Here is a 17,527-nt window from a genome sequence, read left to right on the forward strand (position 1 = left end):
TATCACCAATGTATATATTTGTATATATCTACATATAGTAGTAGTGATTGACCACGCCTACTGGCAGGTCATCAAGGGCTACTCCTAACCAGACCCAGATCAGTCTGAACTGGTCGACCTCGATGTAATATGCTCCAATCTTTTGCTAATAAAAGCCTTGGTTTGGGTCATTTGACGTGCTACAGACAGTATCATTTTAAAAAGACTCCGATAACATGTAGGCCACTGGTATCACTTAACACATTTCAGATATTGTGCTTAACATGAGCTCTCTAACTCCTGCCCCACAGTATAAAACTTCCTTATTCCTGTAGCACTCTTGTTATAAAACTCCTCGCACTGAGAGGATTCAGAATGAATTCCAGGCTCTGCAGAGATCCTGTACCAAAAAAAATGGATCCAGAATATTAAACTGAATTGTCACCAAGAACAGTCCAAGATGAAAGTACATGGAATTACAATCAATTACAACTGGATACATTTCAGTGCTGGCAAGCCAAACTCTAGCAGTCTCCCTTGGGCAATCCTCAGGTCCTGCCGGGACCCTACGCAAACATCCCGTCAATGATTTTGCATCAAATGCTGCCAAAGTTTTGCCTCCCAGATGGACAACGTGCTCACCTGATACTAGTGAAATCACACAGAAGGAAGATAAAAGCAGACGATCATTGTTGGATGATGTCAACTATAAACTTAGATGAATATGTGCTTGCTTAGTATTGGTAATCAGTGACTTGCAAGATACAGCAACTAATTTAGATTTCAGACCCTGCACGCTGAATAATGTCAACATTTTCTTTTTGTTTCAGTATTACAGCCTTTTATATTGGTTCACTGGAGGTAATTCCATAAAGAAGTAACCATTAAATTGGGCTCATTTTTGGGTGACACACGTGTTGGTTTACCTGTTATAAAATATGTATGCTGAGTCAATGTTTAATCTTCCAACAACATCTAATGAAGAATGTGCTGACGGAAACACTTTGAAATGCAAGGAACTCACACAGAACAAATCTCTTGGTGCCTGCCACATTGACCACCGCCAGTGGGCTGATATCACCTCAAACCGTGCATCTTGGCGCCTCACAGTTCGGCGGGCAGCAACCTCCTTTGAAGAAGACCGCAGAGCCCACCTCACTGACAAAAGGCAAAGGAGGAAAAACCCAACACCCAACCCCAACCCACCAATTTTCCCCTGCAGCCGCTGCAACCGCGTCTGCCTGTCCCGCATCGGACTTGTCAGCCACAAACGAGCCTCCAGCTGACGTGGACATTTACCCCTCCATAAATCTTCATCCGCGAAGCCAAGCCAAAGAAAGAAGAACACAGAAGTGTGCAGTTTATTCAAGGACTCTTAACAAACGAACTGGCCCTGAAACACTCCATAAATATTGTTGCAGCCCAAGGTCTGATGAGTCATGTCACCTAATCTTTAAAGAGTGAACGCTTTATAACACAAATGTTGTTCACCACTGGAACAGATCATACTGCAATGTTTCCCTCTATTAAAAAAATATCAGCCTTTTTACAACTTTTCTAGAATTATATGAACTCAATTCCAGCGTCCCAGCAACAATAGTTGAGACCAAAGTGGAAAATGTTGGAAATTTTCAGCGGATCAGTCCTCATCTGTAGAAACAAAAAAGAGTCAACAAACATTTCAGGTCAGTTTGTCGGACCCTGGTCTAATGTTTTTGAACTCGCAGCTTTACCAGATGTTGAAAATGTATCCTCCAATCCTGAACTAACACTTGTCTCTTCTTGACTCTGAATTATTGCATGCTCTTTCATCTGGAACAATGCTGGGATTCACTGGAAAATCTTGCAATCTCTTCACAATTCTCCTGACGTCAGCAGCAAGTGGTCAACAATCTTCACTATTTGGTTGCATCTCCAATCTGTCCAAAGGCTTCAGAGTATGAAATCTGTCATCCGGGCTAAATTTCTCTTTGTGGCTTGCCACTCCACTCTGGCTTCCAAAATACACTGAACAGCTGAGGCAGCTACGAATCAGCCCTTCCAAGGTACTCCACACTCCAGCCAAGTGAATGGGGCGTGGAATGCCTTGAAAGAAATGCCGCTCTGGTATGTTCAATTGGCCATCCAAGACCTGTTTCTTTCATCTCTGCTTCACCATGCAATCTGAGCTTTCCACTTCTCTTTTCCATGCTCTTCATAAGTTGCCCTGGCCAAGGCAATCTAATTATTGGACCATTGCTGATGTGAATTCTTCTGAAGGACCATATGTGATCACTATGGTGAGAACAAGTTCGGTGGCTCTGAGAAGGAATCTGAACCCACTTTAATTGCAAGGGTGAGGTGGGGGGGCACTCAGTCACACAAGCAGACATTGCACGCAGTTCACACACAGCAGACTCAACTAAACAACTGGTATGTGCTACAATCTGCAATACCCACGGAGAGTGTAAAAAGAGTATAAAACAGTACCTTCCACCACTCAGTAACTGGCAGGCTCAGTACTGCAATCTACCACAAATATATCACAAGATTACAATGAAAGATCAATTACAACAGTCCGACAGGCATGCACCAACTCTAGTTCCCCATCCTTTAATGGCGTGCACCTTACAATGGTCTCTCCAGCATTGCCCACAACTCACCACCCGGAGTGGAGCTAGGGTTCATTCCTCAGGGGAAAAGAAAGAGGAAGAGCTGCTTCACATATACAACAGCGGGCTGGAGCAGCTGGTTCTGGTGTGCCCAAAATAGGTAGGGTGGTTAAGGGAGCAAATGGTAAGGTGTGCGCTCACCTGTGGGTAAGCTAAGCCTTGATTAGCAGGTGAGGTGATTTCTGGCTAGGTTTCCTCTGGAGGGGTCATGTGACCCTGCTCATTACAGTGTGAAGCTAGATCTTAATTCCTTCACTGCATGTCATGTGGTAATTCAAAGTTTCACATTTTACTATTAACCTTTTAGTCAACAGCCAGTTGACTAATGGATGTTTATATGGAGTCACTAATAAGGGTGTGTTGGTCACTTCCAAATTTAGAAGGTTTTTACTAGGCTGTATTCTGAAGCTCTGAAAAGCAACTGACTGTCTTCTACGTCCTCATTCAATTTGAGGATGAGGTGAATGCCACAATCCTATGTTCAGTAATGCATCTTACTTCAAAGCACTCTGAAGTCGTGATGTCTCTAAACTCATCACCAAACTTCAAGACCTTGGCTTCAGTACCCCACCCCCTCCGCTACTGCAGACTGCAATTGGTGAGCATTGGTGACAGTACCTCCTCCATGAATATCCTAAATACTAGTGCCCCACAAGGTCATGCACTCAGTTCCCCACTCTACATCCTGCACATCCAAAATTGTGTAGCCAGGCACCACTCCATTTATAAGTGCACAGATGACACCACTGTTGAGCACCAGAGCTCAAACAATGAGATAGAATATGGTAGGGAGATTATGGCTTGGTTGCGGAACAACAAGCCTTCTCTCAATGACAGTAAGACTAAGGAACTGGTCATAGACTTCTGGGCGGAGCTCATGACCTGGTCTACATCAATGTTGATGAGGTGGAGAGAGTAGAGTTCCTTGGAGTAAACATCTCCAACGACGGACATCAATGAAATCGCCAAGAAAGACACCAGTGCATTACTTTTTTCAGAAGCCTGAGAAATTTGGAATGTCACCTACACCCCTTACAAAATCTAGAATTGCACCATTGAAAATATCTTGGCAGGATCCATTCCTGAGCAGGAACTGCTCCACCCAAGGCCACAAGAAACTATAGAGAGTTGTGAACACAGCTCAAACCCTCCTCCGCACCATTGGCACTTTCTGCTGCCTCGGAAAAGCAGAAAGCATATTTTTAAAAAACTCATCACACCCCTGGCTACATTCTCTTCACTTCTCGTTTGGAGAAGAAGATTCATGATAATGAGATCTTGCACCATCAGATTCAAGAACAGTTAATTTCCTGACATCATCAGACTCTTGAGCAAAACGCACACCAGTAATGATGTCGTTGCTCTATACTAACTCATCCCTCTCTGTAACTCTCCCTGCTCCATGTTTTCTGCTGTACTCTGTCTGAGTTGACTAGCTGGACTGAGCACAAAACAACCTTTCTCACTGTACCAACGAGAAAGCAATTCAAACTTGATTTGCCAATGCCCAAAAGTTATCGGCATCATTAACGTGAGAATAAACAATATTTGTTTTTCATTTTTTTTAAATTTCAAGAACAGCCCTTCTGGCCCACAAGCTCATGCTGCCCAAATACACCAATTAGCCTCCAACCCCCGTATGTTTTTGAAGGGTGAAAACCCACACAGACACAGGGAGAACGTACAAAACCCTTGCAGTCAGCACTGGAATCGAAACTGGATCACTGGTACTGTAATAGCGTGGCACTGACTGCTACACAGATTTGCTCATGTGCAACAAAATGATATCGCCATTATTAATGCTTTTCCTGCTCAAAGCTGCTGTTTCTCTCTCCAGCCTTGGCAGCAGGTCGTCAAGCTGAGGTGCATTAATTTCCAGCAAGAAGCCCTATTCTAATTGGCCCCACAGGGCTTGGAATTTACAAGACTTCTCCTGATATGACACTTCCTTCTCCACACTTTTCCCTTTCTTTGTAACCTGTATCCCCACATACCTCAGGGATCCTCCAATTCTGACATTTCTCACATCTATTTCTTCAACATCCAGCATTTCGAGAATTCCACCCTTCACCCTCCCCCATCATAGTTCTTCATGTCTCCAGCCTTCTCTCTTCCTTCAAAGCACTCCTTGAAGATTACCTCTGAGGCCAAGATTTTGTCAAACCTCCTTGTGAGTCCAACCTGATCTGATAACTCACCTGTGTCATGCCCCAGGATGGTTTCACTGCATTAAAATTTCCATTTAATTGCTGTTATTTTCAAGGAATATGGCAAAGTTTTAAAAAACATGCCTAAATTATAAATACCTCTGCCGTTCCAGATGTTTATCCCGATATTTGATTAAACATAATCCCTTATGGTGCTTTGATCCACTTTTCCCTGGCCAAAACAATGAGCAAAACATATGGAATTAATAAATGGTTGTTTTGGGAATATTGCAGAGTCCTGATCCCCACCCCCACTTGTGCATTCCAAAGCCATGAGCTGGAACCAGCCTGAACAGAGAAGAGCAGGCACACCATCCTCTCAGCACTAACATTTGGAGAACTGCATAAAGGCACAACCCAGAGCCATCTCCAAAGATGGGGACATTTTTCTTGCACCTCACTGTGGCAGCAGCTGTTATCCTGGAGGCCCAGTGCCAACCCCAGTTCCTGGAATATATTGAGAGAAGGCTGTCTTCTTTCGAGGTGAGTCAAATCATCCTTTCTAATTTGCAAGCTAAGAAACACAATAGAAATGCTCTATTCGTTTGCAGTCCAAGATTTGCTGAGCTGAGGATTTGCTATGATCATTTCCTTTCTCCTCTTTCCTGCGTTTGTGGAGGAGTTTGTTTTCTTTGCCGACTAGTCTGACTGCTCACTTCAAGTATTTCGAAATGTATTTCAGATTTTATTTGGTGCTGTTAACATGAATGTGAACCCATTTGACCATTCATCTAGATATACAAAAGGGAACCTCATGCAACCATATTAACCAGTATTATCAGAGTAAATTAAACTTCTCTGAAAATATATAGTGACCTTAAAAAAAAAAGTTCAAACTTTATAGTGCAGAATATTGTTATCTCTCAGGATATTTTAAAGGATCTCTCCAAGTGAGTTAGAACCATGAGGCCCTCTATTCGTACATCAATATAGTCATCTAAATTCATATAGTTCTGGGCCAGATGCAAAGCATAGAAGTGGGAGGGTGAGAAATTTCTCAAATAAAGTAAACATCATCTAGTGTGGAGGTGCATTGTGGGGTCTGCTGTCATAGAACACTGAACCTAAAACAGTACAAAAGTTATCAGAGATCCAGTTGAACTCGGACCAGTTTTCATGGATATAATTAGTTAATGCTCCAGGAAAGTTTGAAGATTTTATTGCACTGGCTCCCTGACGTTTATATTTTTGAACCTCAGTTTTAATTCACAGGTCAGATTTCCAATACATTATTTAAGAAGTACACTGCCTGAAGCATAACGTTAAAACTATCTGTTCTATGCCATTAAACTTCTAGTCCATTATTCATCAGTCATTGATGTGCATGGCGAGAAAAGCTGAGGCCCCAGTACTGATCACCAAGAAATGTCACGGTTCACGTAGCGGTCAAGGCCACACTATTACAGCACCAGTGACCCAGGGCACTGCCTGTAAGGAGCTCATGTCTTCTCCCTGTGTTTTACCCAGGTGCCTCTCACCCTCCAAAGTGTACTGAGTTGTGGCTAAATTTGGTAGCACATGTTTCAATGGCTGGAAGCAGCATCTACCATATGGAAAATAAAATTTTAAAACATTTTTTTTAATTAAACATTTGCAAGGCCTTCTTTGTATGATCTTTCTATCCACCCACCAATCAGCGGCCTACGTCACAGGGCACGGAGTTAGGAGCATTAAAAGTTGGAGGCGGCACAAATAATCCATTAGTCGCAGTCCACAAAGCAAGTCATCCACTCTGCCCTTCTGCTTTGAGAAGTGCAGGGCTGAGTGTAATATAGGATGAATATCATAGGATGGCAATTTTTCTTTTTCCACTTTGTTCAGACAAATTGCATTAATTCCAGAGCTGTAGATGGTAGAAGTAAAACTGGCTGTCAAGGATTGGCTCATTTGGCAAAGTCGTGTCTTTTTCATTTTACCATCAACCTTGCGAGGTGTAGAATATTCAGCCCTCTATGCCGATGGGGAAAAAACCTATCCACTCTCTCTGTTCTTTGAATGTCCAATTTCTGTGTTATTTTCACCATATACATCCAATTACTTTCTGAAAGTTTAGATTGATTTTCCATCCACCATCCTGTCACCAACACTCGATCATTAAACGGAGTCCTCCCCATCTCCCTCTTTTTTCTTCACACCCCCTTTCATCATTAACTGTAATAATAGTAACTGGAAGAATTTAAAAGAAATATTGAATATATTTTTGTCACCCCAAAACAACAGGAATTAAAATCAAATTAGTAAAGCATCTCAACTTTTATCACTGGAATGTGATTGAATAAAATTGAACAAAGCTTCATACTCAATGCACTGAGGAATAGGTGAGCTTTTTTTTGTTAAGTGAGGGAGGTTTCATGGACAAAATGGCAGGTAAAGAGGGAGAGAGATTTAGGGCAGCACAATGGTGAAACTAGTGAAGTTGTTGTCTCAGCCTCAGAGTTCTGGGTTCAATCCTGACCTCTGGCTCAACCGATTAAATCTGCATGCTCGTCCCCTTACCATGTGGGTTTCCCCCGGGTACTCTGGTTTCCTCCCACATCTCAAGACAAGCGGATTGGGAAGTTAATTGACCACTGTAAATTTCCACTGGTTGGCTGGTGAATTGAAGTCGGGAGTTGAGGGTAATATACAATGCCCCCCATAATTTTTTCCCTTTATTTGTCCCTGTGCTCTACAGTTTTAAATTTGTAATTAGAGTGCACATTCCAGATTTCATCTAAGGTTATTGGTTTGATGATGTAGAAATTACAGCACTTTTTATACATAGCCCCTTCATTTAGGCCACCATAATGTTTGGGACATTTGACTTAACAGGTACTTGTTATTTCTCAGGCACGTTTAATTGCTTCCTTGTTGCAGGTATAAGAGAGCTAGGCTTGCTTCTAAGCTTTTGATGTCGTTTGGAATCTGAGGTTGTCATTTTCTAATAAGAGGACCAGTTGTGCAAATGAAAGTCAAAAAAACTTTATGAGGCTGAAAAACAAGAATAAAACAGTAAGAGACATCACCCAAACCTTAGGATTACCAAAATCATCAGTTTGGAACATCGTTAAGAGTAAAGACTATACTGGTGAGCTCAGTAATCACAAATGGGCTGGTTTTCCAAGGAAGATCTCCACAGCTGATGACAGAAGAATTCTCATCATAACAAAGAAAAATCCCTAAACATAAGTCTGAGATCAGAAACACTCTTCAGGAGGCAGGGGTGGGTGTGTCAATGACAACTGCCCACAGAAAGCATCACGAACTGAAATACAGAGGCTACACTGCAAGATGCAAACCACTAGTTAGCCACATAAAGGATGGCCAGATTACAGTTTCCCAAGAAGTACAAGTAGTCCCCGACTTACAACCATAATGGGGACAGAAGGTTTCCTTATAACTCAGGTTGGTCGTAAGTCAGGTTACAGGACCTCAGGCTGCTGATGTGAAGCAGAGACCTCGGAGAACAGGGACATCGCACTGCCGCTAGGGAACAGGGAGCGAGGACTTTGGCTGCCATGGGGAACTCGCGCTGCCGATGGGAATGGGGAGCGGGGACTTTGGCTGCCACGGGGAACTTGCACTGCCGATGGGGAATGGGGAGCGGGGACTTTGGCTGCCACGGGGAACAGGGACCTTGTGCTGCCGATGGGGAACAGGGAGCAGGGACTTTGGCTGCCACGGGGAACAGGGACCTTGCGCTGCCAATGGGGAACAGAGAGCAGGGACTTTGGCTGCCACAGGGAACAGGGACTTCGGGCTGTAGATGGGAGCGGGGGCCATTGTATACAGTATATTTAATACAAATATGTACTTGTACAGTAGTTTTAATAATGAATTTTTTAAAATTTGGACATATGTGAGGGTGGAAGTCGAAAGTCAGAAGTCAAGGACTACCTGTATTTAAAAGAGCCTACAGAATTCTGAAAAAAGGTTTTGTGGACAGATGAGACCAAGATGAACCTGTATCACATTGATGGCAAGAGCAGTGAGGAGTGTAAAAGAACTGTCCAAGATCCAAAGCCTACCATCTTTGCCATGGTTTGCATCTTGCAATGCAGCCCCTGTATTTCTGTTCATGAAGTCTTCTGCAGACAGTAGTCATTAACACATCCACACCTGCCTCCTGAAGAGTGTTTCTAATCTGTCGGACAGGAGTTTTGGGATTTTTCTTCATTATGATGAGATTTCTTCTGCCATCAGCAGTGGAGGTCTTCCTTGGAATACCTTGCAATTACTGACCTCACCAGTATCCTCTTTCTTTTTAATGTTTCAATTTGTTGAATTTGGTAATCCTAAAGTTTGGGTGATGTCTCTTACTGTTTTATTCTTGTTTTTCAGCCTCATAACGGCTTCTTTGATTTCCATTGGCACAGCTCTGGTCCTCATGTTGAAAAATGACAACTACAGACTCCAAAGGTGATTAGAAGCTTAGAAACACACCGAGCTCTCTTATACCTGCATCAATTAAACAATTAAACATACCTGAATTCTCTCAAACATCTGTGCAGCCAAATATCCCAAACATTATGGTGCCCTGAAATGAGGAAACTATGTATAAAGAGTCCTGTCATTTCTACGAGGTCAAACCAAAATGTATACAAATAATCTTGAAAAAAACGGGAATATGCACTTTAATCGCATGTGAATTGTTTCATTACAAATTTAGAATTGTGGAGCACATGGGCAAATAAAGGGAAAAAACCCTGTGAACTGACAAACCCATCAGGACATGAGGAAATATGTGGAGTCCAGGGTCTAGGCCAACCATTCTCAATGGGGGCACTATGGCCCCACCCTGCAGGCCACAGCACATTTATATAAAAGCCTTGTTTTCTTTTCAACTCATGTAATATGAATTTTTTTTAAGTAGTCGGTAGGAGAGAAGAATGGAAATAAACAAAACGAATGCATTATAGGGAAAAGGGCCCATAAACATTGAGCACAGTTCTGGTGGTGGGGGGGGGGGGGGGAGGGGAGGGGTGGGACAGAGCAAAAAAAAAGGTTGAGAATGGCTGGTCTTGGCAAATGAAGCCATGTTGACCAAAAGTGGATATTAATAATCAAAGTGCACAGCAGGCCAAAATTAATTCAAGGAGGTTTATGTGGCAGAGGTTACAACACATGCAGAACTAAGGGTTTATGTGACCGGAGGAGGTTACAACACATCCAGTACTGAGGGTTTATGTGACCGAAGGAGGTTACAACACATCCAGTACTGAGGGTTTATGTGACTGGAGGAGGTTACAACACATCCAGTTGAGGGTTTATGTGACTGGAGGAGGTTACAACACATGCAGAACTAAGGGTTTATGTGACCGGAGGAGGTTACAACACATCCAGTACTGAGGGTTTATGTGACCGAAGGAGGTTACAACACATCCAGTACTGAGGGTTTATGTGACTGGAGGAGGTTACAACACATCCAGTTGAGGGTTTATGTGACTGGAGGAGGTTACAACACATGCAGTACTGAGGGTTATGTGACCGAAGGAGGTTACAACACATCCAGTACTGAGGGTTTATGTGACTGGAGGAGGTTACAACACATCCAGTACTGAGGGTTTATGTGACCGAAGGAGGTTACAACACATCCAGTACTGAAGGTTTCTGTGACTGGAGGGAGTTACAACACATCCAGTACTGAAGGTTTATGTGATCAGAGGAGGTTACAACACATCCAGTACTGAGGGTTTATGTGATGGGGATAGGTATGTGTATACAAGAATGAGAAACTACACACTGAAGAAGTGACCATGAACAAGCCCAACATGACACTGAACCATGGATTCATGAGTGGTGAGGATTTTATGCAATTTAGGATATGGTTCACATATTTGTGCCAGCTCATCCAAATTTGAGATGCCAGTGGGAGCAGGTGTGCTGAGACAGGTGTAGAATCAAATTGAAGACCCTGTGCAGAACTGGTGTAAATCTGCACCCATTTCTTCCGCAGAATCGAATTGCTGTCTGGTATGACCAAACGCAGCGATACTCCTCAGAATACAGAGAATTCAAGAACCAGATTCTTGCTCTCGTTGAAAGCTTGGATAAGGAGAAAGATGAGCAAAGGCACAACCTCGAAATGGCAACTTCTCGTCTCGAGCGCATAGAGCGGGAATTGGATTATTTAGAGAGCAGAAATCCAGCACCCACCTGTCTGGAGGTGGAAGAGAATCTTATCGAGCATACTGCCGAAAATGCAAAGGAAAAGAAGAAACGCAAACATATGACAGGTAAGGGATGATTAATACGAAACTATTCACTGGTGATATCCCAGTACCGGTAATCAGTTGATTATTGAAGATCTTCTAATCAACCATCAAATGATTTCTAGTGGTTTAATGATTTACAAGAAAAATAATTAATGGATTTCAAAATACTTTATAATCATGAAGTTATATCTGTCGTGTACCTACTGTTGTAATGTTAGTTCCGTGGTGTGAAGCTGAGTCAGCGTCATGCCAATAACTCACCCTACATCTGAGTCATTCTCAGCTCTGTTAAAGTCAGCAAACCAGAAACCTCAGAGGTGCTGAAAACTGCCTCCGTTCCCCAGGCAAGGAAGAAAAATATTAGCCAGAGTTTCTCAGGTCTTGTCTATCGAGTTAGCATCGATGGCAAATTCAAGGAGATAAGTTATCTACCACCCCCAACCCTACCCAGTTCTTTCTTACACTGGCCCACCCACCCAATCGTAACCCCCATCTTTCCGAGGATTTGTCCATTGTGCTATCCCACCATATCAATGATCACTGATTACTTCCACTTGCAATTTTCTCCCCAATGTCCACATTTGCATCCGACACTTACAGCATGTGAGAGGTTTCGGAGGAAAGTTTGGTGTACAGTTGAAGGTTCAGGCTAGTGTGGTGCTGTCCCATGTAATTTGGGGCTGAAAAAGTGTGATAGCACCTTGTAAAGAATTTCTAACCAGGTAATTTCATGCAAAGTCATAGACTGACACTGTAAGGAAACTGGCCCATCAGCCCATTCAGTCCATGCTGGCCATTCACCACCCATTTTACACTAACCCAACATTAATCCCACATTCTCATCTGCAGCTCCCAGATTTCCTACATACTGGGGGCAATTTGCTAATTTTTTTTTTGGATGTAGGAATAAGCCATTGTACCTGGAAAGAACCCACATGGTCACAGGGAGAGCATGCAAAATCCACACACTTCCAAATTGAACCTGGGTCTTCTATGCAAATAACACTCTGCCGTTTTGGCGTGAAATATTTTCCTGCACTTATGAGGTCAGGAAAAGCATAAAATTCAATGGATGGTGAGGTTTCTTTGAGATTACTGCATGCATCAGGTTTATATTAGGTTTATTGGTACTTCAAACAAAAGCCTGACATGCTTTGTTGAAATATGGGCATCATGTCTTGAGACCCAATGGCTACCCAATTTAGTTATTGTTATGTCTGCCGATGTGACTAACTAATGATTAAGCCTGCTGGCCTCCAGACAACCTCTGTGCACATCTGATTGTAGTCTAAAACAGCTGCACCACCCAAGAAGTAAAGCTTATCATGTTAAACAACAGGTACTTCTAGCTCAGAAAGATGATGACACAGAGGGACCCCTTTTACTGCTAATCCACCACCCTCTCCCCTAGATCCTACAAATTCCTTCTCTTCTGATATTAATCCAGCTCTGTTTTACACAGCATAATTAAATTTCCCTCCACCACAAGTCCTGGCAGTACATTCCAGACCAAAACCAGTCACTGTGAAAACAATTTCCCCCCTTGTCTCACCTTAGTTCTTTTACCATTCACCTTTCTTTCTTTGGCTTGGCTTCGCGGACGAAGATTTATGGAGGGGGTAAAAAGTCCACGTCAGCTGCAGGCTCGTTTGTGGCTGACAAGTCCGATGCGGGACAGGCAGACACGATTGCAGCGGTTGCAAGGGAAAATTGGTTGGTTGGGGTTGGGTGTTGGGTTTTTCCTCCTTTGCCTTTTGTCAGTGAGGTGGGCTCTGCGGTCTTCTTCAAAGGAGGTTGCTGCCCGCCAAACTGTGAGGTGCCAAGATGCACGGTTTGAGGCGTTATCAGCCCACTGGCGGTGGTCAATGTGGCAGGCACCAAGAGATTTCTTTAGGCAGTCCTTGTACCTTTTCTTTGGTGCACCTCTGTCACAGTGGCCAGTGGAGAGCTCGCCATATAACACGATCTTGGGAAGGCGATGGTCCTCCATTCTGGAGACGTGACCCATCCAGCGCAGCTGGATCTTCAGCAGCGTGGACTCGATGCTGTCGACCTCTGCCATCTCGAGTACTTCGACGTTAGGGGTGTAAGCGCTCCAATGGATGTTGAGGATGGAGCGAAGACAACGCTGGTGGAAGCGTTCTAGGAGCCGTAGGTGGTGCCGGTAGAGGACCCATGATTCGGAGCCAAACAGGAGTGTGGGTATGACAACGGCTCTGTATACGCTTATCTTTGTGAGGTTTTTCAGTTGGTTGTTTTTCCAGACTCTTTTGTGTAGTCTTCCAAAGGCGCTATTTGCCTTGGCGAGTCTGTTGTCTATCTCATTGTCGATCCTTGCATCTGATGAAATGGTGCAGCCGAGATAGGTAAACTGGTTGACCGTTTTGAGTTTTGTGTGCCCGATGGAGATGTGGGGGGGCTGGTAGTCATGGTGGGGAGCTGGCTGATGGAGGACCTCAGTTTTCTTCAGGCTGACTTCCAGGCCAAACATTTTGGCAGTTTCCGCAAAGCAGGACGTCAAGCGCTGAAGAGCTGGCTCTGAATGGGCAACTAAAGCGGCATCATCTGCAAAGAGTAGTTCACGGACAAGTTTCTCTTGTGTCTTGGTGTGAGCTTGCAGGCGCCTCAGATTGAAGAGACTGCCATCCGTGCGGTACCGGATGTAAACAGCGTCTTCATTGTTGGGGTCTTTCATGGCTTGGTTCAGCATCATGCTGAAGAAGATTGAAAAGAGGGTTGGTGCCAGAACACAGCCTTGCTTCACGCCATTGTTAATGGAGAAGGGTTCAGAGAGCTCATTGCTGTATCTGACCCGACCTTGTTGGTTTTACATCAGTAACACAATGCTGGAGAAACTCAGCAGGTCAAACAGCGTACTTTATTCTTTTTTTTAAATCTAACTCTTTTTAAATTTAGACATACAGCATGGTTACAAGGCATTTGAGACCATGAGCCCGTGCCGCCCAATTTAAACCCAATTAATCTACACCCACGGTACATTTTGAATGGTGGGAGGAAACCGGAGACCGGAGAAAACCCATGCAGACACGGGGCGAAAGTCCTTACAGACAGCGTGGGATTCAATCTCCGTTCCCGATTACTGGCGCTGTAAAAACAAAGCGCTAACTGCTAAGCCAACCCATGGCAAAGATAAAGATACATAACTAACATTTCAGGCCTGAGCCTTTCTTCAAGGTACGAGTAAAACAACAGGCAGGTTGAGGAGAAAGGAGAAAAAAAGATAGGGGGAGGAAGAGCACAGACCAACAGAAAAAAGGTGATAGAGTAAAACATGAACGTCTGCAGACACCATGATTGAAGTAAAAACACAACGCTGGAGAAACTCAGCAGGTCAAACAGCATTCTATTTACAGCAAAGATAAAGATACATAACCAATGTTTTGGGGTTGAACCTTTCTTCAAGGTTTAAGTAAATACAGTAAAATCTCATTAGAACGTGGTAGTTGGGGATTTCATACCGCGTTACAGCCGAGTCGTGGAACAGATGCCAGAACATATATGTCTGAGTGCCCATGGATAATCAAACTCAAATGTTACCAGTTTTCGAAGGACCTGCGATCTAGAACTAACAATTTCAATGAAAGAAAACAAGCGCCTTCTTTTAATATTGGTATTCTGAATTTTAATTAACTTATTTGCAAAGTTTGGGGTCCACAGACACCCGCGCTATAAGCGATTCTGTGGATTAACAAATCGCGCTCTCACGAGGTTTCACGGTAGCAGGCAGGCAATCTATTGGTCTGTGCTCATCTCCCTGCTCTTTCTTTCCTTCTCCCCAGCCATTTAATTCAGATCCCCGTCTGTTTTTACTCATACCTTGATGAGGGGCTCAGACCTGAAATGTCGGCTATGTATCTTCATCTTTGCTATATAAAGTATTTGTTTGACCTGCTGAGTTTCTCCAGCATGGTGCTTTTAATTCAGTCATGGCATTTTCCCTTTATGATATCCCTCTGTTGTTTTTTTTTTAATCTTCTCTATGTCGGTGCAGTGTCTTTCATCTGGCTTCAGATTCTCTTTCAACTTCTTTGTTCCAAAAAGAATAGCCTCAGCTTCTTTGCTTTATTATAACCTGTCGACTTGGCAACTTGGAAATACTTGCTAATGGTAGACTAGAGAATGCAACTGGCATGAATCGGCAGCCAATTTTAAAATCACGCTCAATTATTTTTTCCCCCCCACTGAAATCAGTGGGGGTGGGGGGGTGGGGAATGTTTTTTTTTAAACTTCTCTCTTCAATTTGCAGCATTTTTTTCTTTCTTTTCAGCCCTTTGATCTTTTCACTTTGTTCCTTTCCAGATTGTGCAGAAATGATCTTCAATATCAAAGCAATGAAAATAGTCAAGAGGTTAGAGACTGCGGCTGGCTTGTGGACTAAGGACCTCATGTCAGACTCTGAGAAGGTATATGTCTTTGACGGTGTAAGTAATGATACAATCTATGAATTTGCAAGATTAAAAGACTTCACTGACTTCACCGGCTTGATTAAAGGAAAAAAAATCAAATTGCCTTACCCATGGGCTGGTACAGGTCACATGGTATACAAAGGCTTCTTGTATTACATCAGAAGTGAGCCTCAGTTTCAAGTGATCAAATTTGATCTGAAGAACCACACAGTGGCAGACAGTGCCATGTTTCCGGCTGAACAGCAGATCCCAGTGTACGGCCTCTCGCCGTACAATTACATCGATCTTGCCGCGGATGAGAATGGTTTGTGGGCTATATACGCCACCAGAGAGAATGCCAAGTACATTTGCCTGGCTAGGTTGGATCATAAGATGCTGGACATCGAGCAGATGTGGGATACTCCGTGTCCCATTGAGAATGCCGAGAACGCCTTTGTCATCTGTGGGGTGCTTTATGTGGTGTACAACACCAAGCTCCGTAGCCGTTCACGTATCCAGTGTGTGTACGATGTCACTGACATAGTGACCACTGACCAGGCGCCATTGGTCTACTTCCCCAAACGATTCGGAGCACATGCCAGCATCAAGTACAACCCAATGGAGAAGAAGCTATATACTTGGGATGATGGGCACCAAATAATATACAGGCTAACTTTGAAACAGAAATCAGAACTGTAAAGCTTTGCTTAAATACAAATAATTAACAGGAGGAAGAGCAGTTTGACCGTCTACAAACCAGAATAAGGTGGAAAGAATGACAATATTTTAAGGTGGTTAATAAACTAAATTGCTCTGGCTTTGTAAATGAACCCAACCTGTAAACATAAAGTCAATCATATCAAGATTCAATTTATTGTCATAGTCATAAAACAGTGTCCTATTACAAGAAATTCCTTTTGCCTGCTGCAAGGCAGACAGATTCACCACCAGCAAAAATTGCCGAGGTGCTTCTTACGTTTCTTACAGTCAGAGAAAGAGAAGCAAAAGAAAGCAATATCATTAAAGAAAAAAATTACTGTGTTCATAACACTGGTAATCTGTTACATGTAATTCAATTTAAATTTTAGATTTTACATTTAAATTTAGACATACGGTACAGTAACAGGCCCTTCCGGACCACATGCCCATGCCATCCAATTACACCCAATTGATCTACAATCCCCATACGTTTTGAAGGGCAGGAGGAAACCAGAACACCCGGAGGATGCCTACGCAGACACGGGGAGAACGTACAAACTCCTTACATACAGCGCCAAACTTGCCGATGTTGTAACGGTGTTGCACGACCCGCTACACTAACCACGCTGCTCACTATTGCATCAAGGACTCTATACAAACTGCAGCAATCGTTCTGAAGTGGTACTGTTACAAAATTAGTGTTGTAACATTGGAAACACAGCAGCCAATTTCCATGGAATGGAATCCAATGAGCACCAATTAAATAAATGATCCATCTCTTTTCCAGGGTGGTTGAGATTCAAACATTGATTAGAACAAAAGAACTCCCCTGACTAGGGGAGTAGAAGGGAATCTGACCTCTCAAAAGGTGATGCCTATTCTGCTTTGTTCCATAATATGCCCTGAATCTTAGACAAGATTACCTGTTTGAGTTTCTGAAGAATGAATCCAACTCACAACCCTCAGACTGAGAGACTAGAGTGCCACAGTAGGCCCTTTCAAACTGCCATGTAAAATGCTGGGCAATTTGCCCGGTTAGTGGCCCACTCACACGGCAGTTAGAAAGGGTCCGACCCGGTCACTGTTGTCCTAATCCAACCGGGTCCCTGACCTACCTCAGAGGTAGTCAGGGAACCCAGTTAAACTTACCTAGGTCGCGTCCACTGGCAAATTGAACAGGAAAATAGCCGGCCCGGTTACTCCTGTGAAGTCAGCGCTTGCACGATGGCATCACAGGGAAACCCCTGGCTGAAGTGCCTGCTGCGGAGGGGTCACTGCTGCAGGGCCGGGGTGGGTGGGGGGAGGGAGAGGTCACTGCCATGGTGGGGGGGGGGGGGGGGAAGAGAGAGAGAGAGAGAGGGAGGGGGGCCACGATCAGCGGAAGAGAAGTC

General features: G+C 43.6%; 1 protein-coding gene and 1 long non-coding RNA gene across 2 annotated transcripts in view; one reads left to right on the top strand and one right to left on the bottom strand.

The window, feature by feature from the left end:
• Positions 1 to 17,527, bottom strand: part of LOC138764979 (uncharacterized) — a 61,279-nt gene that overhangs the window by 41,949 nt on the left and 1,803 nt on the right. The window contains exon 2 of the long non-coding RNA XR_011358396.1: positions 4,937 to 5,009. This is a non-coding gene — a long non-coding RNA (uncharacterized lncRNA). The remainder of the gene's footprint in view (positions 1 to 4,936; positions 5,010 to 17,527) is intronic.
• On the top strand, positions 1,579 to 16,920 carry LOC138764977 (olfactomedin-like protein 3). The gene is made up of 4 exons (XM_069941507.1): positions 1,579 to 1,664; positions 5,072 to 5,320; positions 10,773 to 11,052; positions 15,352 to 16,920. Exons 2-4 carry the CDS (start codon positions 5,213 to 5,215, stop codon positions 16,134 to 16,136), a joined length of 1,173 nt encoding a protein of 390 aa, XP_069797608.1. The 5' UTR covers positions 1,579 to 1,664; positions 5,072 to 5,212; the 3' UTR covers positions 16,137 to 16,920.

The sequence above is a fragment of the Narcine bancroftii genome, chromosome 5, assembly GCF_036971445.1.
Source record: "Narcine bancroftii isolate sNarBan1 chromosome 5, sNarBan1.hap1, whole genome shotgun sequence".
Taxonomy (NCBI): domain Eukaryota; kingdom Metazoa; phylum Chordata; class Chondrichthyes; order Torpediniformes; family Narcinidae; genus Narcine; species Narcine bancroftii.